The sequence below is a fragment of the Leptodactylus fuscus genome, chromosome 1 (assembly GCF_031893055.1).
Source record: "Leptodactylus fuscus isolate aLepFus1 chromosome 1, aLepFus1.hap2, whole genome shotgun sequence".
NCBI classification, from domain to species: Eukaryota; Metazoa; Chordata; class Amphibia; order Anura; family Leptodactylidae; genus Leptodactylus; species Leptodactylus fuscus.
The window spans coordinates 139,319,850-139,338,746 of NC_134265.1; the positions used below are offsets into that span (position 1 = coordinate 139,319,850).

The following is an 18,897-nucleotide window of genomic DNA, read 5'->3' on the forward strand; positions in this document are numbered from 1 at the left end:
ACCAGCATTTTTAGATTCAATATATTGATTTCTATGAGCTAAAAATGGTATCCATATGGATCCATTGAAACATACCGCACGGTGGTGTAGCTATAGAGAGAGATGCAGCCATTTCTCTTCAAGTCTGATACTGATGCCATTCTTCTTCTTCCTGCTCTGGGCACATTGTTGGGACATGTCATGTGCATGCGGAGCAGAGAAAGAGGGGTAGAAAAAACAGAGGTGAGTATTGGCCTAACACTCAGCTCTTTAAGAAGGACATCATATTGTAAGAATGGCACTGACTGTGCCCCTCAGGGTTTGTTTTTTTTTTTTTTGGGGGGGGGGCACTGATGGGAATCATTATTTTGTATGAGGCAGTCGTAGGCATTATGGTGTATAGGGGGAGTGTAGAAGGCCATTATACTGTATGGGAGCACTGATGGTGGCTATTATATTTTAGCGAAACATTAATGGAGTATTATACTGTATGAAGACAGAAATGGGGACCAATAATCTGTGTGGGCACACTGATGGGGCAAATATCCTTTAGCAGTGAGGGTGATTTAAACTGTGTGGGACATTGGGGGGGGGGGGAGAGTATGACAGAGGTTATTGACTTTGGTAAAGTTAACATGCCAGCAGCATTGCTCATTCATCAAATTTGGAGTGGTGTGTTTAGGTGCTCGAGTAGTGCACATCATGCAGCAAGTGAGCAACCTAGAGCAACTGATTTCAAGGAGTTCTGGCTGTACGACATACCATGTAATAGCTATCAATATTAAAAAGGTGGATAACCCTTCAAATTAATGGGGACATAATTTATATTATGAGAACTTTAATGTGGGCAACAGAAAACACTCTGGGTGATGAGAGGCACTGTGGGGGCTCAAAAAACACGGAATGGCTTTTTGTTATGAGGCATGGTCTGAAATGTTTCATGCTGTTCTGGGTGCACAACTTCTGCTACCTCCCACCTCCAAACTATTTTATGTGTTAAAAATTTGAATCCCACCCCAGGGTATAGGAGCTGCAGTGGTTGTATGTGTGTTGGTGCCCCTAAAGCATAGGGTCCCACAGATCCCCCTTGCCAAATTATTGCTGCCTGCTGTATTGAATTTTATAATTATCTTCTCCATGAACAGTGATGAGCATGTGAGCAACAGCATGAGTTTCTTCTATTCTCCTCCTGGTTACTTTGTCTCCTACTCTATGGTACCACAGCAGTACCATGCAGTAGGGGACAGGTTAGCTGGGTGGGAAAATAGAAGAAACAAACATTGCCATAAGCTGTGTCAATGCAATGTAGGGAAAAGTTAAGGGGGAACAATTCCCTGTATGAGGCCACAGGGCATAAAGAGGGCACTATTACTTTGTTGCAAACACTTGGGGACATTGTTGTCAAGCAGGAACCACAAAAGTTGTGGTAGCACAGTTAACCGACAGGTATAGCAGCCATGAAAGGAGTTGTAAGCTGAATTTTTGCACCAGGATTAATGATCCTTTAGCTGTACCCCTGATGTTTCTTACTGAAAAAATCCATGTGCTTAACAAGATGTGTATAAAAAATAAAAATGTGAATAAAACCATGTATGAGTATAGGCTATGTTATGCTACAGCATGTTATCTTATTGTAGAATACAATAAAATGCACTAAAAACCCATTGAAAAGCCAAGTAAACATTCTGTGCCACTTTGCTGTCGACATGTCAAGTGCCAGTTGAACTACATTTATATTTTGAATCTATAATATGTGAATGAGACCTTACTCCGAGTCCGACTTCTACATTCTGGCCATTGTAGCTCCCTGAGGCTGGGTTAACACATTGCTTTCCAGAATATATTTGCATGCATCTTTGAAAAAACCCATCCTCATATATAAAATGTAATCTCACTTTTTCATTAATCCAGATATTAATCCCGTTTCACTATGATATACTAACTTAATGGTGATTAAGTAACAATACATTCTATCCATACATGTAATACATTGTCTATATGGTTATTTAAAATGCAGACATTTTCTGAAGTTTCATTGTATTATTAGACAAAATAAACTTTCTACAGTATCAACAATCAAATAAGATTAGGATTTTAATGGTTATGCAGTTTTCGTGCATACATATTCATCTGTTTTTATGCAGACTTAATGCTTTTACTTTAGGCCAAATAGCCAAGCATTAAACGGAAAATTGACAAACTGAGATATCTGAGCGATCATTCAAATGAAAGTAATTATCAATTCTGATCTTACAAAACAGCTATAAACAATGCCACCCACATACCATTTAGTAGCAGATTATCATAGAATTGCCATCAAAGCAGAAACCACATTCAAATCTCTTTTAGAAATGATGTTCCGCATGAATAAATTAATAACACACATTGAATCACCAGAAATAGTTTGCTGAAGATTTGCTGTTACTCTTCTAACCTCCTCATATTATTTCTCTTCAAGAAATTATACTTTACATCCAATCATTTTAGATTTAGGCACCAGCTATACAAATATCTGCATGATCTAAAACACTGAAAAATCAAACCTTTCTCTAAAAAATAGACACGATTCTCAACCAAATGTCTACCTGTTATGAACCTCATCTGATGATAATTGAAAATGGCTATCTCTTTGTAAAGATGCCAATAAAGATCACAGTGTTATGAAAACAAATCCCCAAAGGGACACAATCTTGTAGATACTCTGTCCTTTTCATTTACCCATCAAAATCAAACAGATATAAAGAAATGCATGTGCTGGACCCGCTGGATTGTACGGTCTATCTGTACAATCCAGGAAAATAACATATAAATAATATTTATGTATCCTATTGATCCGCTAAACATACATTTATTCTGCATTAATGTTTTTTTTTTATTAAACTTAATGTATGACCACATACTAATTTCCAATGGATGCTTCTAGATCCCTGTGAAAAAGCGAGCATAAAAAAAGTACTACAAACTTTGATGAGTTGCTGGATGGGTATAAGAGACTTATATGTAGTGATCTTCCTTTCTTCCTTCCTTCCTTCCTTCCTTCCTTCCTTCCTTCCTTCCTTCCTTCGTGATCTTCCTTCCTTCCTTCCTTCCTTCCTTCCTTCCTTCGTGATCTTCCTTCCTTCCTTCCTTCCTTCCTTCCTTCCTTCCTTCCTTCCTTCCTTCCTTCCTTTGTGATCTTCCTTCGTGATCTTCCTTCCTTCCTTCCTTCCTTCCTTCCTTCCTTCCTTCCTTCCTTCCTTCCTTCGTGATCTTCCTTCCTTCCTTCCTTCCTTTGTGATCTTCCTTCCTTCCTTCCTTCCTTCCTTCCTTCCTTCCTTCCTTCCTTCCTTCCTTCCTTCCTTCCTTCCTTCCTTCCTTCCTTCCTTCCTTCCTTCCTCAAATGAAATACTTCCACAATATAAGTCTTATTTTTTCCTCCACAAGTGATAACACACTTAGAACGCTCGGTGTCTTTGTTCTTGTTTTGCATCAAATGAAATAGGGGGAATGGAACCAATGGCTTGCCCTGGTGAAGTTGGGGGGTGGCAAACGGTCCAGTGTATAGTAACTGGAGGTGGCAAAAGGGTGCCACTTGGTGTTGAAACTGTTTCTGCCCTGCACCTGTGAGGTGACGTCTGTACTAAAAAAACACCAGGCCTTTCTGAGTTTCTAAACTATGCCCTCTGGCCCTCAAACCATTGACTCAGTGAGCCATGACATCTGATGTATTGTCCTCTGCCCATAATTGAAACTCCACATATTGAGTATGACATGCACATGAACATTTGCAAGGAGAGGACAACATGGCCATCAAGCAGGAGCAACGTTCCTTGAACCTTGTACCTTTTAAGCAACATCGCTAATAGTAATATAGACTATTTAAATTACTAATTCATTATTCATTTTCCATCCCACTGAGATACAGTTTGCATTCTGCTCCTAATTTCACACTTGGCTCACCTGGATGAGTCTATGTTATAAAGTAGACTTATGTAAGGTTTCTCCATTTAGGATATTGCTGCCTTCACTAGTTTTCATTTATCAAGACAGCCTAATTCCTGCTGTTATTTTGTCTTCTTTGTTGAGGAGTGTGTGACGCCCTCCCGTTCCCCCCCCCCCCCACACACACACACAATTTGTCATGAGTTCTCTCTCATTTCCGCCCACTGATACATAGTCTGTATAATTCACAATCCCCACTTTCTGTTTCCCCTCTAATTACAACCTGTGTGATTTGCCCTCATTGAAAACCTATTTCTTTTCTTCCCTCTCCACCATCTTTTCTGCCATGTACAATGTCTTTCCCCTTCTTGCAGCCATCTAACACCATAGCTCTTTATTCCCATTTTTTCCTTATTTGTATATTAGCAGGCTACATTCTAAAGTTTCTTTCAGGTTTTCAGTTAAGGTCTTTTATGCTTCATTGTCAGGGTATGTTCACTTGTGGCTTTCTTTGAAGTCAATAGGTAAAAATTTTAATTTTTAACTGAAAAAAAAAACACACTCTTTTCAAATAAATTACAGCAAAAACCATGATAAAACCATTACTGATGGTGTTAGTAATGTACAGTATATTGTATGATGAATGAAACATGTTGAGGTATAAGGCCGCTAGCGGTGACTCATATGTGGAACATGTAATACTGTTTGGGGGCCACTGTGACTCATGTAATACTGTTTGGGGGCCTCTATGGAGCACGTAATACTGTGTGGGGTCCACTGCGGAGCATGGAATCTGTCCCAGTATTTTTTACATGCCAGGTGCTGCGCTGCTCACTCACCATATTCTTTTTTTTTTTTTTTTAAATTGTAGATTGTGAGCCCCATATTGTGAGCCCCATGTACATTTTTCCCTATCAGTATGTCTTTGTAGAATGGGAGGAAATCCATGCAAACACAGGGATAACATACAAACTCATTGCAGATGTTGGTCCTGGTGGGATTCGAACCCAGGACTCCAGGGCTGTAGTGCTAACCACTGAGCCACCGTGTTGTCTCAGCGTATTCTCACCGTATTCTTGAAAACTGCAGTTGTGGGTACTAAAGTTTTCTGAGATACCTCTTCACCTCCCGTAACTGCCACTATCAAGAATTTGCACTAGGAAGTGGGTAGGGGGCTTGGACAAAAGTTAGCACCTGGGCCCTCAAGACTTTAGTTACGCCTATGCTTTGGATGATGATTCAAGATGTGCTCCAAGATTAGGTTTTATTAGACTTATTTGATTTAGTGGTAGAGATGAGCAAACACTATTCGAAACAGCCGTTTCAAATAGCATACTCCCATAGAAATGAATGGACATAGCCAGAATGCGGGGGGTTAAGCGGCTGCCGGCAAAGTCAGCATGCTGGCCGCTTCCATTAATTTCTATGGGAGCGTGCTATCCAAAATGGCTATTTTGAGTAGTGTTCGCTCATCTCTATTTACTGGTTATAAGACTGGCTGAGTTGAGCTTTGCAATAACGTTTATCGGACGGCATACCTGGGTTTGATGATGTAATGAATTACTTTACAATACGTACGTATAAAGAAAAATGTGATTGGTAGATCAATTTTGCTGGCAAGACTTCTGGCCAAACATTGAATATTTTCTCAATCTATAACTCATCTGGTAGAGCTAACATTAATAAAACTCATTTAGAACTATGAACGTTCATTTATTTCAATCACACCCACATTTTCCTGCAAGGCTTTATTGCTGCTATAGACTAATCTTTTATCATAAATTGTACTTGTATAATAAGATTTTTTCTTATCTCTATCTCCCTATCTACCCCCTTCTGTTTGATATAGCATATGTTTGGTAATTAAAAGTAGTTATTGTAAAAGGAAAAAAATAATACAATAAACAATAGAAACAGAATTTTTAACCCCTTCCCGACATGCGCCGTAATAGTACGGCGCGTGTCCGGTCTGTAACTATGGCGACCGCCCGGGAGCCGTGCGGCCGTCATAGCCGCCGGGTGTCTACTGCTTTAAGCAGTAGACAACCGGCTCTAATGCCTCCGATCGGTCCCCGGACCGATCGGAGGCATTAACCCCTCCGGCGCTGCTGTCAAAGGCGCCGGAGGCGCCATTTTCCCGGAGGCGCATGGGCGCCGCCATTTTGGCAGGGATCGCCGGCTCCTGGAGCATGCTCCAGGGCCGAACCCTCATTGCCATGACAGCCGGGAGCCCTGTTAAAGGCTCCCAGCCGGTCTGCAAATTCTCTCTTTTGCAGGCTGGTGTATACAGCCTGCAAAAGAGATGATGATTTTTTGCAATGCATTGCAATGCATTAGCATTGTAATGCATTGCATTAGTGATCAGACCCCCTGGGGTTCAACACCCCTAGGGGGTCTAATAAATGCAAAAAAAAAATTTAAAAAAAAGTAAAAAAAAATATAAAAAAATATAAAAAGTATTAAAAGTTCAAATCACCCCCCTTTCCCTAGAACAAATATAAAAGTAGTTAAAAACTGTGAAACATATACATGTTAGGTATCCCCGCGTCCGAAATCGCCCGCTCTACAAATCTATAAAAATATTTTTCCTGTTCGGTAAACACCGTAGCAGGAAAAATAGTCTAAGGGCCAAACCGCCGTTTTTTCACTGTTTTAATTCTGATAAAAATTTGAATAAAAAGTGATCAAAGCAATAACATTTCCCGAAAATGGTAGAACTAAAAAGTACACCCGGCCCCGCAAAAAAAGACGCCCTATGCATCCCCGTACACCTATGTATAAAAAAGTTACGGCCGTCGGAATATGGCGACTTTTAGAAAAAAAAATTTTTAACACCGTTTTGGAATTTTTTTTAGGGGTCAAAATGTAAATAAAACCATATAAATTTGGTATCCCTGGAACCGTACCGAAACACAGAATATAGGGGACATGTCATTTTGGCTGCACAGTGAACACCGTAAAACCAAAGCCCGTAAGAAAGTCGCAGAAATGCATTTTTTCTTCAAATCCACCCCATTCTGAATTTTTTTCCTGCTTCCCAGTACATTATATAGAATAATTAATGGTGGCATCATGAAGAAAAAATTGTCCCGCAAAAATTAAGACCTCATATGACTCTGGGAGCGGAGAAATAAAAAGGTTATGGGGTTTAGAAGGAGGGGAGTCAAAAACGAAAAACGAAAATCAAAAAATGCCATCGGCGGGAAGGGGTTAAATAATTCAACCCTCCGTAACTGGCACAAACATTATTTCATCATCATTAAGATCACTTTTTATTATGGTCTTAATAATGTTCTCATGCGTTTTTACATGGTGTTGCAACCACAAGATATGCTAAACCGATACTGTATTTACAGAAAAGAGTAGTAATACAGGTCTACGTAATAAATCAGCCAGTGCCATTCTAACCACAAAATATGGACTATAAGCTCTAATGACAGTAATACAGTAAGATGGAGTTTCTACTTTTATCACAGGCTGTTTCTTAGCTACTTAAAAATTTAGCGAAATCTAATTTACCAGTTTTAAACGAGCACTTTAAAACAAAGAAAGTTCAACAATAATTCTTAGGTCACTTGCTTGATTTAATATAGCAGGTTGCTAAATTTGCTGGTAAATAGATGCATTTCACTGTGAATAAATACAGTTTCCACATTTTTTTTATAAAGGCTAAATTGTTTTTAATCTATATGCAAATTTTACTTTAGTATAGTCTGTTTCTCATTTTAAAGATGATTTAGATAATGTTTTCATCTATCTCACAGCACAAAAATAAGACACTTAGAAAATGTTCCAAAAAAAGAGAAGTGAAAACACAATTTCACAGCGAAATAAACTGTATAGTCTATTTCAGTCGACAGTTAAATCATCATCAACTTCTGTACAGCCTGGCCATGGCGAAAGATATTTTCTAACTGGTTTATTACATTCAAGTGGTTAAAAATGTTGTATATAATTTTAATGAAATATATGCAATAATAACATACAGTAATAATTTTTAAAATATACAACTTCCATTCGTCACATGGCATCTCGATACTTCCTGTTGTCATTACAGTATAATGGTATAAAATCCTCTATGGTATAAATATGGCATAAATTCAATCGCTGCAGCCATGATATATTGATCTGTATTGACAGGCAGAGACATATAGAAGCGTTTGGAGTCTTGATTCATTTTTAATGTTTGTAAGACCCTTTTATTATCCCAACTCTTCACTTCACACACTGTTTATTTTCCTGGTGTTGTCTTGATGTCTTCTGTGTTTGTGTCTGACGGTTCTTAACACAGTAGCCAAGTGATGAATGTAATATAAATCAGTTTTCAATATTTTTTTGATTTTTGTCTATTTTTGCAGCATACATTTCTAGATACTGTAAAATCCTCTGTCTCAAATGAACTATTTTGTTGAATAAATAAATAAATTCCACAAAATATTTTTTAAGCTTTTTTATAATTCATGGGTCAAACAAACCCATGAAAAACTAATTAGTAAACTTTCTAGTATAGCCTTATTATCTTCTACTATACTAAAGTTATAATAGGGAGGTCTAAAAAAACTTTCTATATATGAGAGTTGGCAGCAATGTCTTATCAGCATGTTTTTGGTTTTTTTTTTTTTGTGAAGAAGTGTGTATGAATGGATAGAGAAGTTTTAAGATGGTTGCACTAATGTAGGCGTCAGATGCCTGTCCACATCCATGACTGATGACAACATTGAGCATGCACATGAACTAATTCTATGGAATAGACAAATGATGGGATTATCTGAAATAAGCCTTATGAGGACAAAGATTAGATGAAGACGTAAAGACTGTGCTGCATTTGTGGTTTGCAGCTTGTTGACAGATAGTTAAAGTGTATCGGAAAGCAAGGAAATTATGCCAAAAAATTAGATATCTGTCTTTCTTAAAAATTGATTAAAATACTCCCAAGGTTCTGGATGCAGGAGCTGCCGCCATCAATCCAACTTTGGGAGCACACGGTACAAGACATTGCTAGGTTAGAGGACAAATAGAACTCATGACACGTATGTTAAGGTCTGGGGACCGTGGAACAACTACAAAGCATCCACAATTCCACCGTCACTCACCTCTACTTAACTTTCCATGTAGTTCCAATTCAGACACCGAGAATATTTAAGGGTCTATCTCTTTTCCTCTGTATCCCCCCTCCTTACCCCCCCCCCCCCTAGATTTTCCTTCTCTGCATACCTACCTCTAGTGTTTGCTTTCCTTTATTAATCGGATAGAACATGCATATTTTTGAATATTGACTAAAATCATAATAACTATGTCATATTTTACCAGTCGAGTTTGAATTGTTTCGTTATGCCGGCTTGTAGCCCAGTCGTTATATTCTGATCTGTTTTGTTTGCTCCCTTGTTTCCCCCTTCCCAATTTCTTCTCTCTTGTTGTATATATATGAAAATTTCTCAATAAAAATTCTTGAATTAAAAAAAAAATGATTAAAATACATTATTATCTATTTATCCAGTTCTATCACATTGCATATTGCAATTGCATATCACATTGATGCATAAATCAAGTTCAAAAATAAGAAAATTGTCTGATATTTTCACAAATATTTGTTTCTTTACACCGACTTTATCATTGCAATGGTGTTCTTTTATATTATTCATCTGTATATCTTATCATTTTAGGAATTTATAGGTAATACAAATGCGGACAGTGTTGTTTACTACAAACTTGAAAACCACATACGAGCAAGATACTTACGTTTCAACCCATTGGATTGGAACATGAATGGCAGGATTGGAATGAGAATAGAAGTATATGGCTGTACATACAGTAAGTATTGTTACTTCACCTATTTTACCTTTTTAGATATATTAAGCAAACCAATAGATGGTATTCAGTTAGATCCACTCTACTTATTAATTATTGTATTTGTGTAATCTTTTATTATTATTCCAGTTGAGTGAATTTGTAAATTACAAAAACAAGCAGAAAATAAAGTGATAAAACTAAATAAGCTATTCACTTAGGCCTGGTTCACATCTGTGTTTGATATATGAATACCGAACACATTGACAAGTGTTGAGCTTATGAAAGCACCAGGACCCCATAGACTATAATGGGTTCCATGTGTTTTCCATGCAGTGTCTGCACAGAACATGTGGGGAGAAAGTACTTCATGAGCTACTTTCCTCTCCGCATGACTCGTGTGTAAAACACACGGACCCCATTATAGTCTATGGGGTCCGTGTGCTTTCAGTGCTCACCGCTTGTTAATGTGTTCAGTAATCTGTTCACGGCGTCCCCAAGTGGACTTCCCAAATGGAATTCTGAATGCAGATGTGAACTAGGCCGTAGGCATTTTAAACAGAGAAGTAAAAGTAGTTGTGTAGTTGGTATATTATAAGTTTTGTTTTCACTTGAACCAGAAACCTAAGTATTCCACTGTGTCATAATCGAATTTAGTACAAAGTAATCTAGTCTGAAAAAATATAAATAAAATAGCCTTAGATTCTCAAGTACAGGGTAAAGCAGCAGATTTAAGTACACTTACTTTTATAGGTTATCAGTAAGTACCAAGCAGCTGCTACAAAGTAAATCCTGTACCATCGTAGCAGTTTATAAATAGACAAACTGTGTCAATTATACTGTGTGTTCACCTTTTACATATGAATGAATCAGCTGAAAAATGCTGTAGAATTACACAAATGTTCACAGACAGTGGGCTACTATGGCATTTTAATGATGCTTTCATAAAAATACTTTGGCAGCAACTTATTCCATAGAAAATAAGGAGAATGAAACCATTGATTTCAATCTACGTCTAGTTAGTTGCTTTTGAAATGAATATTCTGCACAGAAATATGCATGAAGAGAGACTAGGTAGCGTCTTTTTTGTAAGAAGAGAATACTTATGGCAAAGTCACTATACGAGTAGCCCCTCAATATTCGACTGCTTGAATCGAATATCGAACCCTATTATAGTCTATGGTGGGAAAATGCTTGTTTCAGGGGTAGGCAACGTTCGATCAAATTATACTTACCAAGTCCACGAGTGAGGGTCGGGCTGGATCCTCCGAGAAGTCTTCTCCGTGCAGCGTCCCCGCGGCATCTTCTGGCTCTGAATTCACTCTGCCAGGCATCGGACCTGGGCAGAGCCGACTGCGCATGTCCGCTGGTTCTGCATCGAACTTTTCCTTTCGAATAGCGAGTGGTACTCGATCGAGTACGAGTATTTCGAATACTGTAGTATTCGATCGAATACCTACTCGATCGAGTACTATTCGCTCATCTCTAATCACTATATACTTTCCCATATAACTGGAAATGAGATGTCTTGTCCCTTCTATTCTATGTTTTGAGGATATAAGAACAAATATATTCATATTTTATGAGTAAAACATTGTTGGCAGTAGAGTTACATATACAATATACAGGATATATATAGTTTGGGTTTTTTTTTTTTTTTTTCATTTGCAGCTTGGCAACACAAAAAGTGCCCCAAGTCAAAAGCAGAAAAACTTACTTAAGATAATTGTTTTAATATTTCACAGCGTTAATTAAAAACTAGCACCCTATATGTGATCTAAACACAAGCCGTTTTACAGGGACAAATACATTTAACAGCAAAAGGTTACGTAATATCTCACTTCTTTTACCATCTTCTTGCCACTTCTTGTTCCAGTCTGTTGCCTGCAGTGTACAATTAATGGTACTGTTTGTTACCGCCATTGATACATTTTTAAAGCTCTATGAATTTTCTAACATTTCTTCTAACCTTTTGTCCTTGGATCATTTTGAAAAGGCAGCAGCATATTCAGACTACTAGTAAAGACAGCGTAGAGGACTTGAAGTACTCTTCTGTGTAATTCCGGCTAGCTTTCTGTCATTTAGTCTTTGCTTTCTCACTTTTAATTAGCAGATCGCTGTTATGAAGATCATAGTAACCAATATTTCCTAAGGTATTTTGTAGCATGGAAGTGTTCTACATGATAATACATGTCATATAATTAAAGTAGTATTATTTTCAGCAAGGCTGGGTCATGCCCTTGAGGTGAACACATTAATGTATGTATGTAATGTATGTAACACCTAATTGGAACAAGTGTTGTTTTATATCTAACAGCTGAAAGATTGTCTGTAACGTAGGAATGAACTATATACAGTGGATACGGAAAGCATTCAGATCCCGTTATATTTTTCACTCTTTGTTTCATTGTAGCCATTTGCTAAAATAAAAATACATTCATTTTATTTCTCAATAATGTACACTCAGCTCCCCATCTTGAGAGATAAAAACCAGAAATGTAGAGATTTTTGCAAATTTGTTAAAAAAGAAAAACTGAAATATCACATGGCCATAAGTATTCAGACCCTTTGTTCAGTATTGAGTATTTTCACCCTTTTGAGCTAGTACAGCCATGAGTCTTCTTGGGAATGATTTAACAAGTTTTTCACATCTGGATTTGGGAATCCTGTGGCCATTCTTCTGAATAGCTCAGCATCAGATGAACTATTGATACAGCATAAGCTGTGACTGTTTAAGGATCCGCATAAAGGCACAGTCATTTACATTGCTCTGAAAATAAACTCCTTTTCATTTTTCATATGTTAAGTGACATATCAGAGACAGCAACACTGACATGCCACCCACCCTAGCACTACTACCCACTCTGGCATTAATACCCACGCTAGCACTGTCAACCGCCCTAGCACTACTACCCACCCTAGAACTGTCACCCGCCCTAGCACTACTACCCACTGTAGCACTGTCACCATCCCTAGCACTACTACCCACTCTAGCACTGTCACCCGCCCTAGCACTACTACTCACCCTAGCACTGTCACCCACCCTAGCACTACTACCCACTCTAGCACTGTCACCGTCCCTAGCACTACTACCCACTCTAGCACTGTCACCCGCCCTAGCACTACTACTCACCCTAGCACTGTCACCCGCCCTAGCACTACTACTCACCCTAGCACTGTTACCCACCCTAGCACTACTACCCACCCTAGCACTATCACCATCCCTAGCACTACTACCCACTCTAGCACTGTCACCCGCCCTAGCACTACTACTCACCCTAGCACTGTCACCCACCCTAGCACTACTACCCACTCTAGCACTGTCACCGTCCCTAGCACTACTACCCACTCTAGCACTGTCACCCGCCCTAGCACTACTACTCACCCTAGCACTGTCACCCGCCCTAGCACTACTACTCACCCTAGCACTGTTACCCACCCTAGCACTACTACCCACCCTAGCACTATCACCATCCCTAGCACTACTACCCACTCTAGCACTGTCACCCGCCCTAGCATTACTACTCACCCTAGCACTACTATCCACTCTAGCACTGCATAAGTATTTTTTACTTTTATTAATTTCAGAATAATCTGCTCACATCTAATTAAGTTAAGCCTCACTAGAAACAATATAATAGACTCATTAAATAATATTCTTTATAATCTCTAGCTACAGTATAAGCCTATCCATCCTGATTTCAGTATAATACATTAATTTTTGGGGTAAATTATATCACATTTTTACATATGGTTATATTTTCCATGTAATATATGAAACAGATATAGTATAAATTAAAATGAAAATGGTTAAGGTAAAAAAGTGTATATATATCCTTCCTTGCCTTTTCTCTTGGCTGGTGACTTTTTTGTGATATAATATAACAAAGTAATATGTTAGCACAAAGTGATATGCTACTTATCCTGTGAGTCTATGTGTCGTAGAGGCTGTATTGTGGACTGCAGGAGTGTTCAGTTCGATTGTCATGATTGTCATCTGATCAGGTTTTTTTTAACTATTTAACATACTTAAGTGTCACATATACATGATCAAAAGGTGAACTTTGATTAGGTCACTGTCACGATTCACTGCAGTGGTGGTGCACTCTAATAAGAGCATTACTCCTCTCCAAGCAGCTGTAAATCCTAAAGGGATCATTCCTCAGAGACTCATCTCCAATTTCAGAAAAACATAAACAAACACTAAACCAGATACAAGTAGAGTAACTTTTAATTTAGGTATCACAAAACGAAAATTAGAATTTTTCATAGTGCACATCTTGAGTAGGAATCCTCCGGGGCAAAGTAGTTAAACCACCATGTCCAAAATGAGTAAAAACTGATCGTTTTGGACCAAAACAACACTGGTCATCGAGGGTTAATGTGCCCTGCTCTTTTTTCTTTTTCTTTATAATGCCAAGACGTGGTGAAAACCTCTTAGCAGCTTCTTCTCACTCTATTCCAATCTTTACAAGAATATTTAAAAGGAAATTGTACTATTGAAATAGAAAGATAATTTCAGATAACGGAATAAAACTGGTGGTGAGCTAATTCCCTTATCTAAACACCAACTTCAAGATGGAATGTCAAGATGATCAATTTAGGATTATACCATAGCCCCTCTCACCTTATAAAGTTTGAAAATTGATCTTCTAATAACTTTGCTTATCTGAACACCATCTTTCACATTCTGCATAGTACATTAGTTTTAGAATTCTATAGAGTTCTATAGATAATAACTATATTTCCAAATGTATTCTAACAGTAAAATTGTAATAGTAACAGAAAGTAAAGGTGACTCTGTGCTTATTCACTGCAGCCAACACACTTAGAAGGAAACTGCAATGTTTTACAGATTTATAGTCTTCAGTCAAGACTTGTTATAATATGGCAGACTGGAGATTGTAACAGATCAGATTGTCCATGGTCTATAGAGTAAATGTTCTAGCCATACAACTGTGTGGCTGGTATCAAATTTCCATCCAATGTCTTTGCTCAAGTTCTGAACTATTCCCTTCCTAAAATCATGTATAGGGTTTTAGCACTACGTTCTTACTATCATAAAAGTCAACAAACTTCCTGTTGATTTACAGAACAGATCATGGGTTTTTTCTTGCACATCCTTATGCTTAGTTCCTTATTCATATACTATGTTACCCAAAATCCAAATAATATCAACTCATGGAGAAAAATCAGATTATTACTGTAAATCTTTAGAAGTTATCAATTCAAAGATGGAAAGGAAAGGACAAATCTGGGTGTCAGAGTGCTGTGTATTTTGCTAATCTGCCACCAGTGGCCGCTATTTCTCTCACTCAAATATTGTTGCACTTCCACTCCTCACCACTGGAGGTTGCGGTGTTCATCCCATCCTAGGAATTGCCTTAATAAAGATGACCGATCAGTACCAATGTGAAGCCATCTTGTTTTCTGTTTCGGTTTATTTATACCCATGAGGCAGTCCAGCTTTTGCTCGAGTATTGAGACTTGTTCCCATCTCCTACTCCTCAGAACTGTCTTTTCCAGACTGTTTCTGCTCCTTTCTGTATTACTTTTGAGATCTACACTTCAAACCACACCTCAGACTACTACTTTTCAATACCTATCTGTTCCTGGCTTATTTCATCTGGCCACCGATTGCAGCTGTGTATACCAGTATCATAATATTGGGTCAAATGTGCAATAGAACACCCTCCCCCCCGCCCCCCAAAGTGGGATATTTAAAACATGAGGCACAGAATAGTACAATAGTACTAATAGTACAAATTCGTGCTTATCGATTGATTAAAAAGGTTTTCAAGAACTTACATGACATGACTTACAAGAACTTACATGTAAATGAACTATCTCAAGTGTAGGTGGTGAATATCTGATTGATTATGGTCCGAAACTTGAAACCTTTAGAGATCAACAGGTCAAAGCAGCACCAGCATTCAAGCGAGCCAACTTTAGCTACATAGTGACATCACATTCATTAATCACTTGACTTGCTTGAGGCTCAGTTAATGAGGTTTAGAAGTAATACCTAGCATAACCCCAATTCATTATAGGATACTGTGCTTGTAGGATAAAAAAACAAATCACAAAAAACAGAGGTAGTGTAAGTAATATTGTCACAGCCAATAGGAGCAGAGCAGAAAGTGCAGCAAAGTTTAACATGACACAATGTATTAACTCAACTCTACTGTCAGAGATGGGATGGCACTTTGACATTATCTTCTGAACAGCTCCAACAACCATTTTATTATTATTTATGGAGTTAAAGCAGATCTGTCAGATTAAATAGTAAATAAACTTTTGACAAACTATTGATTTTCTGGAAGCATTTGTGTCACTAATACATTTTGTAATATGGATTGTTAACACGTCTTATTTCTGTGAAATCCTGCATTTCTTTATCTCTTTGTTTCTCCAGTAAAAGTTAAAGGGGCTCTATCAGCAAAATCATGCTGCTAGAGCCCCACATATGCGTGCATAGCCTTTAAAAATGGCTATTCAGGCACCGTAAAAGTTATATTAAACTAACCCCCCGTTTTAAAATTATAACCTAAAAAAGAATGTGCTCTACTTACCGAACGTGCACCCTGGGCGGGCATTCAGGGTGTGTCTTCATCTTCATCCCCGCCTCTTCTTCCTCCGATGTCCTCCGGTCCCATCTTCCTCCAGCGCTCGCAAACGGCCAGTGATAGCCTGGGCGCATGCGCAGTAGCCGTAGTAGAAGCCGCATGCTACTGCGCATGCGCCCAGGCCGTTTTTTCATATCAGTGTCCGCGAGCGCCGGAGGAAGACGGGACCGGAGGACATCGGAGGAAGAAGAGGCGGGGAAGAAGATGAAGACACACCCTGAATGCCCGCCCAGCGTGCACCTTCGGTAAGTAGAGCACATTCTTTTTTAGGTTGTTTTTTTAAAACGGGGGGGTAGTTTAATATAACATTACCGATGCCTGAATACCCTTTTTAACCCCTTAAGGACCAGGCCATTTTTTGGTTTCGCATTTTCGTTTTTCCCTCCTCACATTTCAAGAGCCATAACTTTTTCATTTTTCAGTTCACAGAGTCACATGATGGCTTATTGTTTGCGGGACAAATTGTACTTTGTAATGGCATCATTCAATATGCTGTGCAATGTACTGGGAAGCTGGAAAAAAATTCAGAATGAGGTGCAATTGGAGAAAAAATGCATTTGCGCCATTTTCTTATGGGTTTAATTTTTACAGCGTTCACTGTTTGGTACAAATGACATGTTACCTGTGTTCTGTCAGTACAAACGCGGTGATACCAAATTTATATAGTATTTGAAATGTTTTGATACTTTTAAAAAAATGATAAACTTTGCAAAATAGAAAAAAAATTTTGTGTCATCATGTTCTAACACCTGTAACTTTTTCATATTTCCATGTATGGAGCTGGTTGTGGTGTCTTTTTATGCGGGACAAGATGACGTTTCTATTGATACCATTTGGGGAAAGATCTGATGGTTTGATCACTTTTTATTCAATTTTTTATAGGAGGCAAAGTGTTGAAAAAAACGCTTTTTGGCTGTTTTTATTTTTTTTGCCGCTACGCCGTTCGCAGTACGGGATAAATGTTTTAATATTCTAATAGTTCGGGCATTTTGGAGCGCGGGGATACCTAATATGTTTATGTTTAATGTTCTTTAATTACTTTTATAGCTAATCTAGGGAAAGGGGGGTGATTTGAACTTTTATATTTTTTTTATTTTTTTAATACTTTTAAAAACTTTTTTTTTTCTTCTGTTACATTTATGATCAGACCCCTTAGGTACCTTGAAACCTAGGGGGTCTGATCACTCATACTATTCACTGCAATACTACAGTATTGCAGTGAATAGGAAAATCGCAGCACTTCTATTAGACGATGCCTCTGGCATCGTCTAATAGATCTCGGGCAGAGACAAGCCTGGAAGCCTTCAATAGGCTTCCGGCTGTCATAGCAACCGATCACCGCCCTCATGTGACGTTCAGGAGGGCGGCGATCGGGGAAACATGGCGGCGCCCGTGCCGCCGGCGCCGTTTACACACTGCGGTCAGGTTTGACCGCAGTGTGTAAAGGGTTAACAGCAGCGATCGGCTCGGGCACCAACCGCTGCTGTTATTGGCAGGTCCTGGCTGTATGATACAGCCGGCATCTGCCGTGTATGGAGCGAGCTCAGCGTGTGAGCTCGCTCCATACATCCCCATGCGACCCATGACGTACAGTTACGTCAAGGGTCGCTAAGGGGTTAAAGGCTATTCATGCATATGTGGGGCTCGATCAGCATGATTTTGCTGATAGAGCCCCTTTAAAATCTGTCCACTGTTTTCAGTATTGTAATTCACTGTGTGTGCTAGTGGGCAGGCTCTTGTATAATGCAGGGAAGCTGAGACTGGGATGTCATTGCAAATATATCTTGGGCATTTAAAAACATAGAGCAATGCTTCTGTTTCTTCTTCTTTGTAATGTATATTTTTGTCTGTACTTGAATACTACAAATTGTGCAGTGCTGCAGAATATGTTGGCGCTATATAAATAAAATGTATTATTATTATTATTATTATTATTATTATTATTATTAGAGATGAGCGAACAGTAAAATGTCCGAGGTTCGATATTCGTTTCGAGTAGCCCTTCAATATTCGACTACTCAAATCGAATATCGAACCCTATTATAGTCTATGGGGGGAAAATGCTCGTTTCAGGGGTAGGCAATGTTCGATCAAATTATACTTACCAAGTCCACGAGTGAGGGTCGGGCTGGATCCTCCGTGCAGTATTCTCCTTGCAGCGTCCCCGCGGCGTCTTACGGCTCTTCCAGCTCTTCATTCACTCTGCCAGGCATCGGGCCTGGGCAGAGCCGACTGCGCATGCCCGCACTACAAGCGGACATGCACAGTCGGCTCTGCCCAGGCCCGATGCCTGGCAGAGTGAATTCAGAGCCGGAAGAGCTGGAAGACGCCACGAGGAAGCTGCACGGAGAAGACTTCTAAAAGTAGGAGAAGAACCAGCATTGATTGGCCGACTGTATAGTATTCGGCCAATCAATGCTGGTTCTGCATCGAACTTTTACATTCGAACAGTGAGTGGTACTCGATCGAGTACGAGTATTTCGAATACCGTAGTATTCAATCGAATACCTACTCAATCAAGCACTACTCACTCATCTCTAATTATTATGTTCTTACGCTAGGTTCACACCTGCGTTCGGTACTC

General features: G+C 38.9%; 1 protein-coding gene across 1 annotated transcript in view; it reads left to right on the forward strand.

Moving 5' to 3' along the window:
* The window catches only part of CNTNAP4 (contactin associated protein family member 4), a 268,813-nt gene that overhangs the window by 139,064 nt on the left and 110,852 nt on the right, over positions 1-18,897 (forward strand). Inside the window, exon 4 of the mRNA XM_075277554.1 lies at positions 9,564-9,711. Coding sequence (XP_075133655.1) covers positions 9,564-9,711 — 148 coding nt within the window. The remainder of the gene's footprint in view (positions 1-9,563; positions 9,712-18,897) is intronic.